Source organism: Loxodonta africana, chromosome 1 (assembly GCF_030014295.1).
Source record: "Loxodonta africana isolate mLoxAfr1 chromosome 1, mLoxAfr1.hap2, whole genome shotgun sequence".
Lineage (NCBI taxonomy): Eukaryota > Metazoa > Chordata > Mammalia > Proboscidea > Elephantidae > Loxodonta > Loxodonta africana.
The window spans coordinates 76,949,268-76,962,613 of record NC_087342.1 but is presented as its reverse complement, the minus strand read 5'-3'; the positions used below and the strand labels follow the sequence as shown (position 1 = coordinate 76,962,613).

The 13,346-nt window shown below is 42.5% G+C and overlaps 1 protein-coding gene, 2 non-coding genes and 1 pseudogene across 3 annotated transcripts; 3 read left to right on the top strand and 1 right to left on the bottom strand.

Moving 5' to 3' along the window:
- Positions 1-3,082: 3,082 nt before the first annotated feature.
- On the top strand, positions 3,083-3,153 carry TRNAG-GCC (transfer RNA glycine (anticodon GCC)). Its single transcript has one exon. It is a non-coding gene; the product is annotated as a tRNA-Gly (tRNA).
- A 402-nt stretch (positions 3,154-3,555) lies between these two features.
- TRNAM-CAU (transfer RNA methionine (anticodon CAU)) lies at positions 3,556-3,627 on the top strand. Its single transcript has one exon. It is a non-coding gene; the product is annotated as a tRNA-Met (tRNA).
- A 7,829-nt stretch (positions 3,628-11,456) lies between these two features.
- LOC100673999 (histone H2B type 1-J-like) lies at positions 11,457-12,038 on the bottom strand (annotated as a pseudogene).
- Positions 12,039-12,082: 44 nt separating this feature from the next.
- On the top strand, positions 12,083-12,608 carry LOC100655685 (histone H2A type 1). The gene has a single exon (XM_003421144.4). It carries the CDS (start codon positions 12,216-12,218, stop codon positions 12,606-12,608), a length of 393 nt encoding a protein of 130 aa, XP_003421192.1. The 5' UTR covers positions 12,083-12,215.
- Positions 12,609-13,346: the final 738 nt, after the last annotated feature.

Below are 13,346 nucleotides of genomic sequence, written 5' to 3'. Positions count from 1 at the left end.
CAATTTTGACCCATAGCGACCCTATGTACAACCGAAGAAAACACTGCCTAGTCCTTCGCCATCTTCACACTCATTGTTATGCTTGAGCCCATTGTTGTAGCCACTGTAACAATCCATCTTGTTGAAGGTCTCTTCTTTTTCACTGACCCTCTATTTTACCAAGCATATTGTCCTTCTCCAGGGACTGATCCCACCTGATAACATGTCCAAAGGATGTGAAACAAGTCTGTCCATCCTTGCTTCTAAGGAACATTCCGGCTGTACTTCTTCCAAGACAGATTTGTTCATTCTTTTGGCAGTCCATGGTATATTCAATATTCTTTGCCAACACCATAATTCCAAGACATCAGTTCTTCAGTCTTTCTTATTCACTGTCCAGTTTTCACATGCATATGAGGCAATTGAAAACACCATGGCTTGGGTCAGGCACAACTTAGTCTTCAAGGTGACACCTTTGCTTTTTAACATTTTAAAGAAGTCTTTTGCAGCACATTTGCCAATGCAATGCGTCGTTGTCATTTGATTTCTTGATCACCGCTTCCATGGGCATTGATTGTGGATCCAAGTAAAAAGAAATCCTTGACAACATCAATCTTTTCTCCATTTATCATGATGTTGCTTATTGGTCCAGTTGTGAGGATTTTTGTTTATTTTATGTTGAGGTGAAATCCATACTGAAGGCTATGGTCTTTGATCTTCATCAGTAAGCGCTTCAAGCCCTCTTCACTTTCAGCAAGGAAGGTTGTGTCATCTGCACAACACCAGTTGTTAATGAGTCTTCCTCCAATCCTGATGCCACATTCTTCTTCATATAGTCCAGCTTCTAGGATTATTTGCTCAGCATACAGATTGAATAGGTATGGTGAAAGGATACAACTCTGACCCACACCTTTCCTGACTTTAAACCACACAGTATTCCCTTGTTCTATCTGAACGACTGCCTCTTAATCTATGCACAGGTTCCTCATGAGCACAATTAAGTGTTCTGGAATTTCCATTCTTTGCAATGTTATCCATAATTTGTCATGATCCACACAGTCAAATGCCTTTGCATAAGCATAGGGAATAGAAACTGCAAAAGCCTGTGCTGGGCCTATGCTTGGAGGGTTCTGAAGAACTGCAAAGAAGCCAGCATGGTTGGAACATGGTGAACAAGGCCTGTGATGGGCAGAGATGAAGCGTGGATGTAAGCGTGGGTGTAAGTGGGGAGCAGGAGGGCACGTAGATCTTGTGGGTAGTTTTAAGGCTTTGCGGACAATCTTCAGGAATGCAGCTTGAGCTATACCTGTTTACGTGCTATACCCACACCACCACCATCGTAGCTGATCCCCTAAGTGAGGCCCTCATAAAAGAGGGGCTGCAGGTGCTCAGAAGGTTAGGATGAAAATGAATAAATGAGCAGCATGGGGAAGACAGTTCTTGATGAAGGCAACTTCCAAGTTAAAAGGAGAGCAGATACGGCAAAACTACTGGAGCAGGGACTCTTACCCTAGGTCCAAGCCCTGAAATAGATTGCAAATGTGTGTGTATACACAGGTTTCTAGGGACTGGGTCCAGATTTTTCATCAGGTTCATCTGTGAACCCACATGCTAAGAATCCCCACGCACATTTTAAGGGAACATGGTTAGAAACATCAGACCGTTGGCATTGAAAAATAGTGAATTTAACTTCAGAATTTGGCACTTCTGATTGTATTCATGGCTGACAAGCAATCTCCTTTAAAAAGAAGAGGACTGTAGGGAAAATTTCATGCTTCAAAGGAAAATTATAGCACACTCTTTTGTGTCATCTGATTCTAAATTCCATGGGAGCTGTTTTACAACTCTCTAAATTGTAGATAACTGATATCAGTGCAAAATAATTCATGAATTTAGACATGCGAATTATCCATCAGGTGGTAGAACACCCTCCCCCCAAAAAGTATTGCCCTTATTTACACATTTCAATATTCCTTGTTTATAAATGCTTCCGGCCTTTGGAAGTAGTAACTGGTGGTACTAACACTTCATGAATACTTCATTGATGAGTTGAATAAAATCTTTTAAATATGGGCCCTTTTTTATATCTATATCAGAGTCATGACTTCAACTTTAAAAAAAAAAAAAAATCCTTTAATGAAGGTCCCTGGGCGGTGCAAATGGTTTGCCCTCTGCTGCTAACCAAAATATTGGCAGTTCTAACCCATCCGGTTAGGCCATGGAAGAAAGGCCTGGCGACCTGCATCTTTAAAGATTACAGCCAAGAAAACTGTATTGAGCAGTTCTATTCTGTAACACATGGGGTCGCCATGAATGGGAACTGACTAGATGGCAAGGTGAAGTTTTATCCTTTAACGAGACTTTTGAGCTGGATTCCACTGAAAGGGAATAGTGCCACATCCGTAACTATGGCAACCGAAGCATAAGGCAAACCCTTAGAATTCCCAGATTCCTTATCTCTTCCCTTTTCTCTGGGGTAACCAATACAGGCAAAGCAAGGGTTCCTATTTCCCTTCCCTCCTCATTACTCCTTCCTCGCTTCCCCTTCTTCTTTTCACACTCCGGGCTCCTACCTCTTTTCCTTCTCTTTTCTCTCCTCCTCCAGAGATTCTCTCCCGACTTCCTTCCCTTCTTCTTCCCTTCTCGCACCTTCTCTTTTTTCCGCCTCTTCCATTTCCTCCAGAGCCCACCTAACGTGGAGCCTCCTCACGGTCAAAAATACTCCCCTCTTTGTTTTTTTTCTCAATCTAAAGAATTAGGCATCTTCCAAGGAGCTTCTGGGGACTCTAAAAAATCCGGAGCCTCGGAGCTCCACAGTGAGAAACCGACCGCCCGCGGGAGTGGGGAGCTAGCAGGGCAACCGCGCGACGGAGACGCGCCCGGGACTGGGCTGCCTACACTCCGGCCAGCCTCCAGCATTGCAGAGGCACGCTCTGAGCTTGTGAAAGAGTTTCCTTAAAAAAGGAAAGAGGGAACACTGCACGGCTATAATCAATAAAACCCGAAAAACTATCTAAAAAGGTTGTTTTAGAAAGTGTTTGGATACAAATAACAGGAAAAGGAAATCCTTTACTAGACTAATCAGGAGGCTTTGTACAAGGAAGCATTGGTGGTTCAGTGGTAGAATTCTCGCCTGCCACGCGGGAGGCCCGGGTTCGATTCCCGGCCAATGCAACGGCTACTTTTTTTTTTTTTTTTTTTTCCTTATATAACCCTTCCACACATCTTAAAAACGTTCTGTTTTTCAAAGGTCGGATGCTTTTCTGATCAGTTTTTTTGTTTGTTTTTGGTCACTCATACATTTTGTGACTATATAATAACCTGCAATGGCCTCCGCCAGGTGAAAGAGGCAGGCAGGCTGGCGGGAGGCTGCTTCCCTAGAGACACGGAGTTCGTTTGCGTGCAGAATATTTGGGATCAATGTACAAGTGTGCTCTGAACTTATCTTATGTGAGCCATGAATAGCATCACCGACCCTTGGAGAAAAAGATCGTTTCTTTTTGTAGCATAAAGAAACAGCAACCTTCGGAGAAAAATATAATAAAGGAATTACTTCAAGCAGTGGCAACCCCGTGGAGCAGAGTGGCGCAGCGGAAGCGTGCTGGGCCCATAACCCAGAGGTCGATGGATCGAAACCATCCTCTGCTAGGGCTTTTATTTCTATTAAAAAAATATATTGATGACATTAAAAATATATATTCACCGATTTTGCATCTACTGACCAAACGACAGCTTCCGAAACAGCGGACATAAGTTTTCACTTCTTAGGGACGTTTTGGAATGAAAATAATACGCAAGTCAGAAAGTAACTTCCAATTAAGGAATGTAAAATGTCCCTCTCAGCAGATAATTTATTCAAAACACCTCAGCTGAAAGGCCTCCGTCTCTGCTTACTGCCATATTGTAGAGGAGAATATATTTAGAATTCTAAAGGACCGTACAGAGCTCATTTCACTTTTAGAGATTCAGTTAAAGGCAATCGGAAGTATTTAAAATTGCAGCTCCCCCAGCAATCTCTCGCTCCTGTTCTGTTTTCCTCCGTAGCACTTAATCACTCTGTAGCATAAAGCGTATTTTATTTTATCAATTAATTCATTATTTTTCTCCTCCATGGTATGTAAATTCAAGAGGACAGGGATTTTTGTCTGTTTTATGACAGCGGTTGCAGCAGTACCTAGAACATGGCCTGATGCATCTTAGGTACTTGTGATTTTGTAAATATCACTTAAAAACCACAATTTCTGATTCATTAAACGGAAGTATTCTACATTTTTCCCCCTCCTTTTACCTTTTAAAAAATTACAGAAGAGAACAAAAATAACCATACAGAATTAACTTATTACTTCATATCATGTCATATTCACTACAAAACTTTTTTATAAAGAAAAAAAACACATTAAAATTAAAGTACTCTTCTACCTCATCTCTAATCCTTCCTCGGGGCAATTCTATCACGAGTTTGATGTGTATGTCTCCTATACCGTTTTCACTCTTGCTAACATGTATGGCCATGATTATATAATTTCCACCTGAGATGAATTTTAAAACAGTGTTCGCAGTAAAAAGCTTCCTAATTTATGGATCACATGGGGACAGATGTGATTTATCTAAAAGAAGAAAACTGCCAAGAAAGATGGAACTTTATTTTCTCTTGGGTTCTGTTTAAGAAATGGATTTCCAGTTTTCCAGTTTGTTCATGGATTTTGTGACCATAGAGAGAACATTCTCTCAAAGTGCTGAATTCAGTTTATCTCTTAATCTTCTACAAAACACTAATTCTGCTCTCTAAAGACTTTCCTACTAGCAATCATAAAAATGAAACCAGAGCAGCTATATTAAAGACAGCCATTTTGAAAAGGACCGGAGACTGTGGACCCTCAAAGCACACTCTCTTCGTATAGCATAATTTGTGCAAGATTGAAACAATTCTTGTCATAAATTACGTTTGTTACTGATAGCTCACGTGACCCACATGAAAGAGACTTATTTTTAGAAACATTTTTTGGTGGAAGAGACTTTGACAATCACTTTTATATGAGGAAAAGGAGACCAGCAAGATCATAGAATTCAATAAATTACATGGACAGTGGTGACAGCAGCTGGAGCAGCTGGAGTAGCGGTGGGGTTGAGGCTGGTAGAACTCAAGCTTTGTCATGGATCAGAGTTGGAATCTGATCCCTAAATGTTGCCCACTTCATAGATTTGAATGAAAATTATAGAGATTTTCAAACCGTAGATATCCTTAGAAAGGCCCAGAAAACTCTTTGTGGGGCAACATTCGTATGGCAGAGAGCTGAGTGTCTATTTTGTGAGACTTAGAGGAAAAAAATGTGATTTTTGCTCCGCACCTTTCTTTCGATACTTAGCACCAAGAATCATTTGCAGTTTATCAATATAACTCAAATTCTGTCTCTACAGTGTTGTAAAATAGCCTAATCAATCAAAGACGCACGCCCCCATAGAATAAAATAATCCCGGAGGCTCCACTACTCAGCACCCACACTTTGGAATCTCTTTTGTCCACTTCCAAGTCTTTGGTAATTTATTCTGGTAATCCACACCCCTTTTGTTAATAATCTTGTTTTTCCTTTTTAATTCTACATGCCAGATTGTCAGTTTCTGGTGCCAGCTTTTAACTCTAAATAAAAATAAGAGGTGGAGTTCCAGCACCCGGTCTCGAAAACAGGCCCCTCTAAGCGCTAGAGAGAGAAATCCCCTTCCTTGGAGCTGCAGAAGAAAAGAGCTTGTCAGGTATCATAAAATGGACCTGGCCACTGATATTTCTAACAGGAGATTTTTTCAAAGACACCCAGACCTCAAACATTATTACTATGATCTGTGGAAATAATCTTCAGCTTTTATCAGTTGTAATTCAAATCGATTGTCTTATAAAAAAAAAAAAGTTGCTGCCCTAGTAATAAGATGCAAATGGACATTTCTCCCCCACCCCCCACCCCTGCCCTTGATCTCTTAATCCTTGTGATATTTCTTTGCTAAATCAGAAGAGGAAAATTTGTTCTTCCTACTTCTCCCATATGCATGGAGGTAAAGTAAATAAGTAAATTAAAAGTAGTGATTTGCTAGGTAAATAGCTGATTTAAACAGCCTGAGAATCTGTGCCTTATTTAAATAGGCAGTAGGAGTCCCTGGGTGATGCAAATAGCTCAACTACCAGTCAAAATGTTGGTGGTTCAACCAACCCAGAGGTGCCTGTGAAGATAGGCCTGGGGATTACTTCTGAAAGGTCACAACCTTGAAAACTATAGAACAGTTCTACTCTGTGCACATGGCATCACTATAAATCCGAATCAACTCCATGGCAACTAACAACAACAAGGAAACAAGAGTTGAAAAGAGAGCGACAAACTAGATTCAGGAAACAAACCCATTGCCAACAAATGAATTGATTCTGATTCATAGGGACCCATGTGTTACAGAGTAGAGCTGAGCTGCATCTTGCCTGTTACCTTTACAGGAGATTTCCAGGCCTTTCTTCCACAAAGCCACTGGTTGGGGTTGAACCAGCAACCTTTGAGATGTCAGCCAAGAACAAACTGTTTACACCATCTATTTGCACTACCCAGGGACCTCTGAGTCAGAGTCTACTCAACAGCAATGTTTTTTTTTTGGAGGCGGGGGAAGGAGTGGGTAGGTACCTTTTCAGGAAACAACGGTGAGCCAATTTGCAGAAAGGATTAATACCAGGAATGGGAGAGGCTGAGATTCAGTTTAAGACTCTTGTGGTCATTTTACCTTTCTCTTTCCTTTTACTCATTGTAAGAAAGATAGGAGGCATGGGAGCAATCACTAAAGATAAGGAACTCTCAGAGACAGTAGAAAAGTAGGTAGATGAGAATGTATCACAAGAAACAAATGTAAAAAGAAAGGGTTTATATACCCAGTTAACTATCCAATCCATAGTAAACAATTCCAACACAACTTTTACCTCATTACTGATTGTGAATTTGAAGAATTTTTAAATTTAATTTTACTTCTCCACTTCTTTACTCATTTACTCAGCTTGCAGAAAATGCCTGCTGTGTGCAAGACTCTGTGCTCTGTCCAGAGGCATCAGGTGAGGGATGGATTCTTTTCAGCTGAGGATTAAGAAAACTGAGAAGGCCTGGGCACTTGAAATGGGCCTTGGAGGGGAGCAGAGTGGACAGCTTGGAATAGGCACAGAAATCTCTGTTGATAGCCAGAGGTCTTCACCTGTGAGATCAAGAAGACCTGATGAAGTTTGCAGACTTTTTTTTGTTGTTGTTTAGTCTGCACCATGTTATACATATTTTATTACTGTCTTAGTCATCTAGCGCTGCTATAACAGAAATACCACAAGTGGATGGCTTTAACAAAGAGAAATTTATTCTCTCACAGTCTAGTAGGCTAGAAGTCCAAAGTCAGGGCGTCAGCTCCAGGGGAAGGCCTTCTCTCTCTGTCGGCTCTGGAAGAAGGTCCTTGTCATCAATCTTCCCTGGCCTTGGAGCTTCTCCTCCTCGCAGGAACCCCCGTCCAGAGGACACGCTCTGCTCCCAGTGCTGCTTTCTTGGTAGTATGAGGTCCCCATGTGTCTATGCTCGCTTCTCTCTTTTATATCTCAAAAGAGATCAGCTCAAGACACAATGCAATCTTGTAGATTGAGTCCTGCCTCATTAACATTAACTGCTGCTAATTCCATCTCATCAACATCTTTGTTATTGTTGCTATGTACCGTGGAGAAAGGGCTTACAACACATAGGAAAATCACATCAGATGACAAAATGGTGAACAATCACACAATACTGGGAATCATGGCCTAGCCAAGTTGACAGATATTTTTGGAGGACACAATTCAATCCATGACATTTGCCAATGTCAAAAATTTAGAATATTTCCGATTAAAATGCATGTACTCTTAAAAAATCAGAAGACTCACTGTCCTTGGCCTGCATCTCCACAAAGCAGTTTGGTGAAACTGCATTGTACAAGGTGTATATTCTTCAGTGTTCTGCAGTCCCCAAGGGTCGCCTTAGTTTCTGAGTCAGCTGGCATTTATAAATGGTGCTTGTGCTGTGGCTTTTTTTTTATAGCACAATTTTGAGAACAGTGAAATATGTGTTGGTCCCTATCTCTATCAAAACTGGTAAAATGTAACAGAGTGTCAGAAAACTGTATATTTGAAGAAAAATAGCAAAGAACATGTTTCTTTGTAAACATGAAACAGGTTTTCTACCATTCAGTTAGTTTTGCTCTTCTCTGCTCAGCCCTTGTGGGCATTTGACTTTTAACCTCTGGTTTAGGGAATATTGCTACTGCGTCTTCAGCCACAGTTTAAGCAAAATGTAGACATTTTATGAAAGAGAATTTGAAATAGCAGTGATTTAGGAAATAATATCGGAGCCATTATTCCCTATCCTTGAGCACAGAGAACGTGACCCAGGTGGAACTGGGCTCACAAGAACTCACAAGGACACATCAACTGGGCCATGAGGTTTAAGGACAATAGGATAATCTTGGAAAATGTCTTTTAGGGAACCTTATTCACATAAGCCAGAACACAAAAGACCTTTCATTCTTATCTTTTTTCTATTAACATATACCAAAAACCAAATCAAACCCACTCCCGTGGAGTCGATTCTGACTCATAGCGACCCTATAGTGAACAGAAATTTGTTGGCCCAATGAAGACCCTTCTGACTGTCTTTACTGAAGCCTGTACCAGTAATTATTAAGAAATACAATTCAAAATATAGGATGACAGTTTCTAGCCAATCTGTGAAAAAGTGAAGCTTTCAGTGGTTTTGCCCATTTGTAATGTTAATATACACTGATGACTGTAACCTTCCTTGGACTCAGGCAGACATGGCTGTGGTGGCATGCTTGTCAGTTTTCCCATTCTTGCTTACTCTGTAATATTTCCTTGGACTTGGGCAGACATTAGTTCTGGCAGCATGCTTGTCCACTTCTCAACTTTTGTCTTTTTGAATATATGCTGAATAAAACTTTCTTTTTGCTTTACTAAACTTTGTGATTTTTTTTCCCCTACAACAGCAGTTTGGAATCAAAGCATGGGAAAATGGCCTCAAGTGCTTTAGTAGGGCATTTGACTTGGTTGGGAAATAGGAACTGTCAAAAGAGGACAAAGAGAAATATTTGGAAAGGAAAGAAACATTCTACTTGCAAAGAGGGCAAAAGTGTCAGACTCTTGAAAAAATCACAAGTATTAAAAAAAAAAAAAAAACTTGCAGAAATGACCAAGGTTACCAAGTTTACATAGACCTGTTCAGAGTGGAAAAAACTGCAGCTTACATAATTATCATATTCATAAAAGTCATGACAGATTTTCAAACAACAACCTAGCTGTTCAGGTTTACAAGGAACATTCAAGTTTTTATTATCTTGGTGACCAGAACTACAGAGCAGGACTCTATTATTTTTTACTTATTATAGGATGCAAAGTATCTTGGTTTTATATTTTTATTTTTCGGAATGGAGCGGGGGCAGCTCTTGCCAGGCCACAAAACTCGACACAGCACAACTAATGGTCTCTCTCTCTCTAATACGCTCTTTCGGTCTTCTCTTTTACACACCCGGATCCATGCACGCGTGCCCACGAGCGAATCTTGCAGAAACTAGCCTAAATTCAGCGGTTAAAGGGAAACAGAAATGGCGACCCTTCCCTACAGCTCTTCAGTAGAGCGCTGAGGTTGGAAAAGGGAAGCTTTTAATATGGGTCTGGGAAGCACAATGATTTGGATTTGTGCTTCTCTTTTGCCACAAGATGGCAGAAGAGGGCAATAGTCAGTATCCCAGCCGCTCCGGGTGGAATCACTTAGAAAATCTGTGAAGGATCGAAAGAAAAAAAATAACCTTGGAAACGGAGCACGGAATAAAAGAAATGAATGAGGTGCCGATGAGGTCTGGAACACAAGGAATTAGGGGGCCTCTTTCAATCAAGTATTGTGGCTTGTCTGTGGGCTCCTTCCCCAGTTCCCAAGGCGCAGAGCCTCAAAGACAGCGGCTCAGCAATCAGAGGACTTCATTTTAGGGACGTGAAGGACAAACTCGTATATTTCGCATGATCAGCTGACCTGTTGATAGGATTTTGGGGGAGTTTGTTGTTTGTGACAGGGACAAGACTGTTCGTCCGAGATAGAGCGCCCCCGCTCCCAACTTCAACGGACGAGACAATAGGGAAATACGGAAAAGGAAGTGGCAGGGCTGGGGTGGGGTGGGGATTGAAGCCTGAAGGAGGAAGAGGGTGGAGCTTGATATTTTGCTGTCTGACCCAAAAAAAATGGATTTACGAAATCAATCATTTACTTGAGAAAGGGGTTGACGGGGTGGCGGACGAAGTTAATATTCTGAAATGCAAGAAAGAAGAATTCAGACACTACTGAGAGGTTGGTGGTGGTGGTGGGAGGGTTTTGAAGGACTTTTTTAATTTACGTGAAAACTACCCACCACTCCTTGGAATTCTCCACACCCTAGTATTCTTAGCCAGCCCTTGTTTTGGCCTGCCCCCTAATCTGTGGTCTTTTCTGGGCTCCGCTGCTCCTTAAACACTGGGTTCTCCGACTTTTGTTTCAGAATACCTGATCGCGGACTCAAATTCCAGCTTGAAAGCAGCTCCCTTGCCCGAATAAATCCTGGCCTGGCTGCCTGATGAAAATATAAGACCGCGCTTTCCGAAGTTGCTGGGTTTGCTGCTTAACATTTCATCCTTAAGGAAATTCTCTGACCCAAAGGTCATAGCACTAATAACTCTATGGAGAAGTCCTACTCTGCACACGTGGGATTGCGAACAACTCCATTCAGCCCCTGTTCTGTAGTGAGTGGGAAGTAGATTGAGCCTTGGTTGTGAAATGGTGAAGACGTACGACTGCTAACCACAAGGCGAGCAGTTGGAATCCACCAGCCGCTCCTTGGCAACATTATAGGGATTTCTACTCTCTCCTAGAGGGTCGCTGTGAGTTAGAATTCAATCGACCGCAATGTTTTTTTGTTTTTGGGGGCGGGGGTGAGTTGGAATAAATATCCAGAAGTTAACTAACTTGCCCAGGATTTGACTGTAGAAAACAAGACTGTTAATTTACAGCTTCTGACTCTTGGCTCCAGAACCGGGGACATTTTAAGCAGATAACGTAAAATTCTAAAATGTACCTCTTCAAAACCCACAACCTGAATGACATACTAACTAATTGCAGCTCCAGGCGGGCTTTTCAAATAGTATTGCTGGCCAATAATAGAGGGCGTTACTCGCATTGGTGATTAGTAACCCCAAGCGAAATTTTCGCTACTGACGCAGAGAGTAAATTGCAAGCCTCTTAGTTTTCAAAGGGCGACAAAGAAACAATACTAAATTTGTATGGTCCACACGCCAAGAATGGGTGCGGAAATCTTTCTACATTTCCCCCTTTCCTGCTATCTGCCTCTACTAACCAGCTCCCCTCTCCCCCCCCACCCCGCCCAACACACACACACAAGAAACAAGACTACAGGCAAAGTGCATCAGCTATTTTCTGAGAATGTGGGTGGCTCTGAAAAGAGCCTTAGGGGTATGCATTGCCGAGGGCGGCTCGCTTGGCGCTGGTGTACTTGGTGCCCTCGGACACCGCGTGCTTGGCCAGCTCCCCGGGCAGCAGCAGGCGCACGGCCGTCTGGATCTCCCTGGACGTGATGGTCGAGCGCTTGTTGTAATGCGCCATGCGAGAGGCCTCACCAGCGATGCGCTAGAAAATGTCGTTGACGAAAGAGTTCATGATGCCCATGGCCTCGGAGGAGATGCCGGTGTCGGGGCGGACCTGCTTCAGCACTTTGTATACGTAGATGGAGTAGCTTTCCTTGCGGCTGCGCTTACGCTTCTTGCCATCTTTCTTTTGCGCCTTAGTCACTGCTTTCTTGGAGCCCTTCTTAGGGGCCGGGACAGACTTAGCCGGTTCAGGCATAGTTAAGAGGAGAAAAAAGTGCTCAAGAAACAGGACAAGCTGTGGATGCGTCGTGTTCTTTCGATTTATAGCGTCATAAGCAAATAATAGTAAAGTTCTGTGTCTGATTGGCGCCTCTTCCGTGAATGACATAAACGACAATATTGTCCAATCAGAACACTCATTTTAAAAAATTGTATTTGCATTGGTTAAAATGGATCTGCCGTTTAGCCATTGGCACAGCTTCATTTTCGCGCCTAGCAATAGCTATAAAAGGTGAGTTTTTATGTACTACTACTCACTTTTGGCGGGGGTCAAGATTAGTTCATCATGTCTGGACGGGGAAAGCAGGGCGGTAAGGCTCGCGCCAAGGCTAAGACTCGGTCTTCCCGCGCCGGACTCCAGTTCCCAGTGGGCCGAGTGCATCGCCTGCTCCGCAAGGGGAACTATGCAGAGCGGGTTGGAGCCGGCGCGCCGGTGTACCTGGCGGCGGTGCTGGAGTACCTGACTGCCGAGATCCTGGAGCTGGCGGGCAACGCGGCCCGCGACAACAAGAAGACACGCATCATCCCGCGCCACCTGCAGCTGGCCATCCGCAACGACGAGGAGCTCAACAAGCTGCTGGGCAAAGTCACCATTGCGCAGGGTGGCGTCCTGCCCAACATCCAGGCCGTGCTGCTGCCCAAGAAGACCGAGAGCCATCACAAAGCCAAGGGTAAATAAGGTCTAAACTCTATCACCAGTTCAGACTTCGAACTAAACCAAAGGCTCTTTTCAGAGCCATCCACCAGTTCTCAGGAAGAACTGAACACATTGTTTTCTGTAAACCTATAACAAATAACCTGGCTAAAACCAAGCACATAAAACTCACTTTGCTCAATTTAAAAATAAACAGCTCATCTTTATTGCCCTTTCCCCAGGAACATTTCGTTCTCAGTCGCTAAAAAACAAAGTTGTGACAGTTTCCTTCTGGAAGAATGTCACTTAGGTCATTTCTTTTCTCTGGGCCTTTACCAAAATTGTAGAACCTGATGGTTCATTGATACCTAAAACCTCACTCTTAATCCAAACGCTTTCTCAGTGCTACCCAGAATTACTGGTAAAGTCTTAATCACTGATGATGCAAACTTATTACCGCACACATACTGATTAAGAACACAGATTTTCATGTTGAATAGTCCAGTAAGTTCCTTGCATCAAAATCGGTTAATGAGAAGATAGCTATTCATTCGTTTCATTTAGTCGAGCACCTATCAAGCCCTCTTAACCAACGCCACGCTGGGCAAAGTAAAGTTCCACTGCTCCAGGGTCGAATGTTCCCGAGTCTACTTTTAAACTATCTTTGTTTTGAGTTTTGGTAGTCATTAAAAGCAGAGCTTACTGATACAGTGATGAAACAAAACTTTTTTCAGAGACTAAATAATAACGTTTTCTGCTGGAATTTTTTTCGCGTTACTGAAA

Coding starts and splice junctions, on each gene's coding strand:
- LOC100655685 (XM_003421144.4), top strand. CDS start 12,216: ATGTCTGGACGGGGAAAGCAGGGCGGTAAGGCTCGCGCCAAGGCTAAG.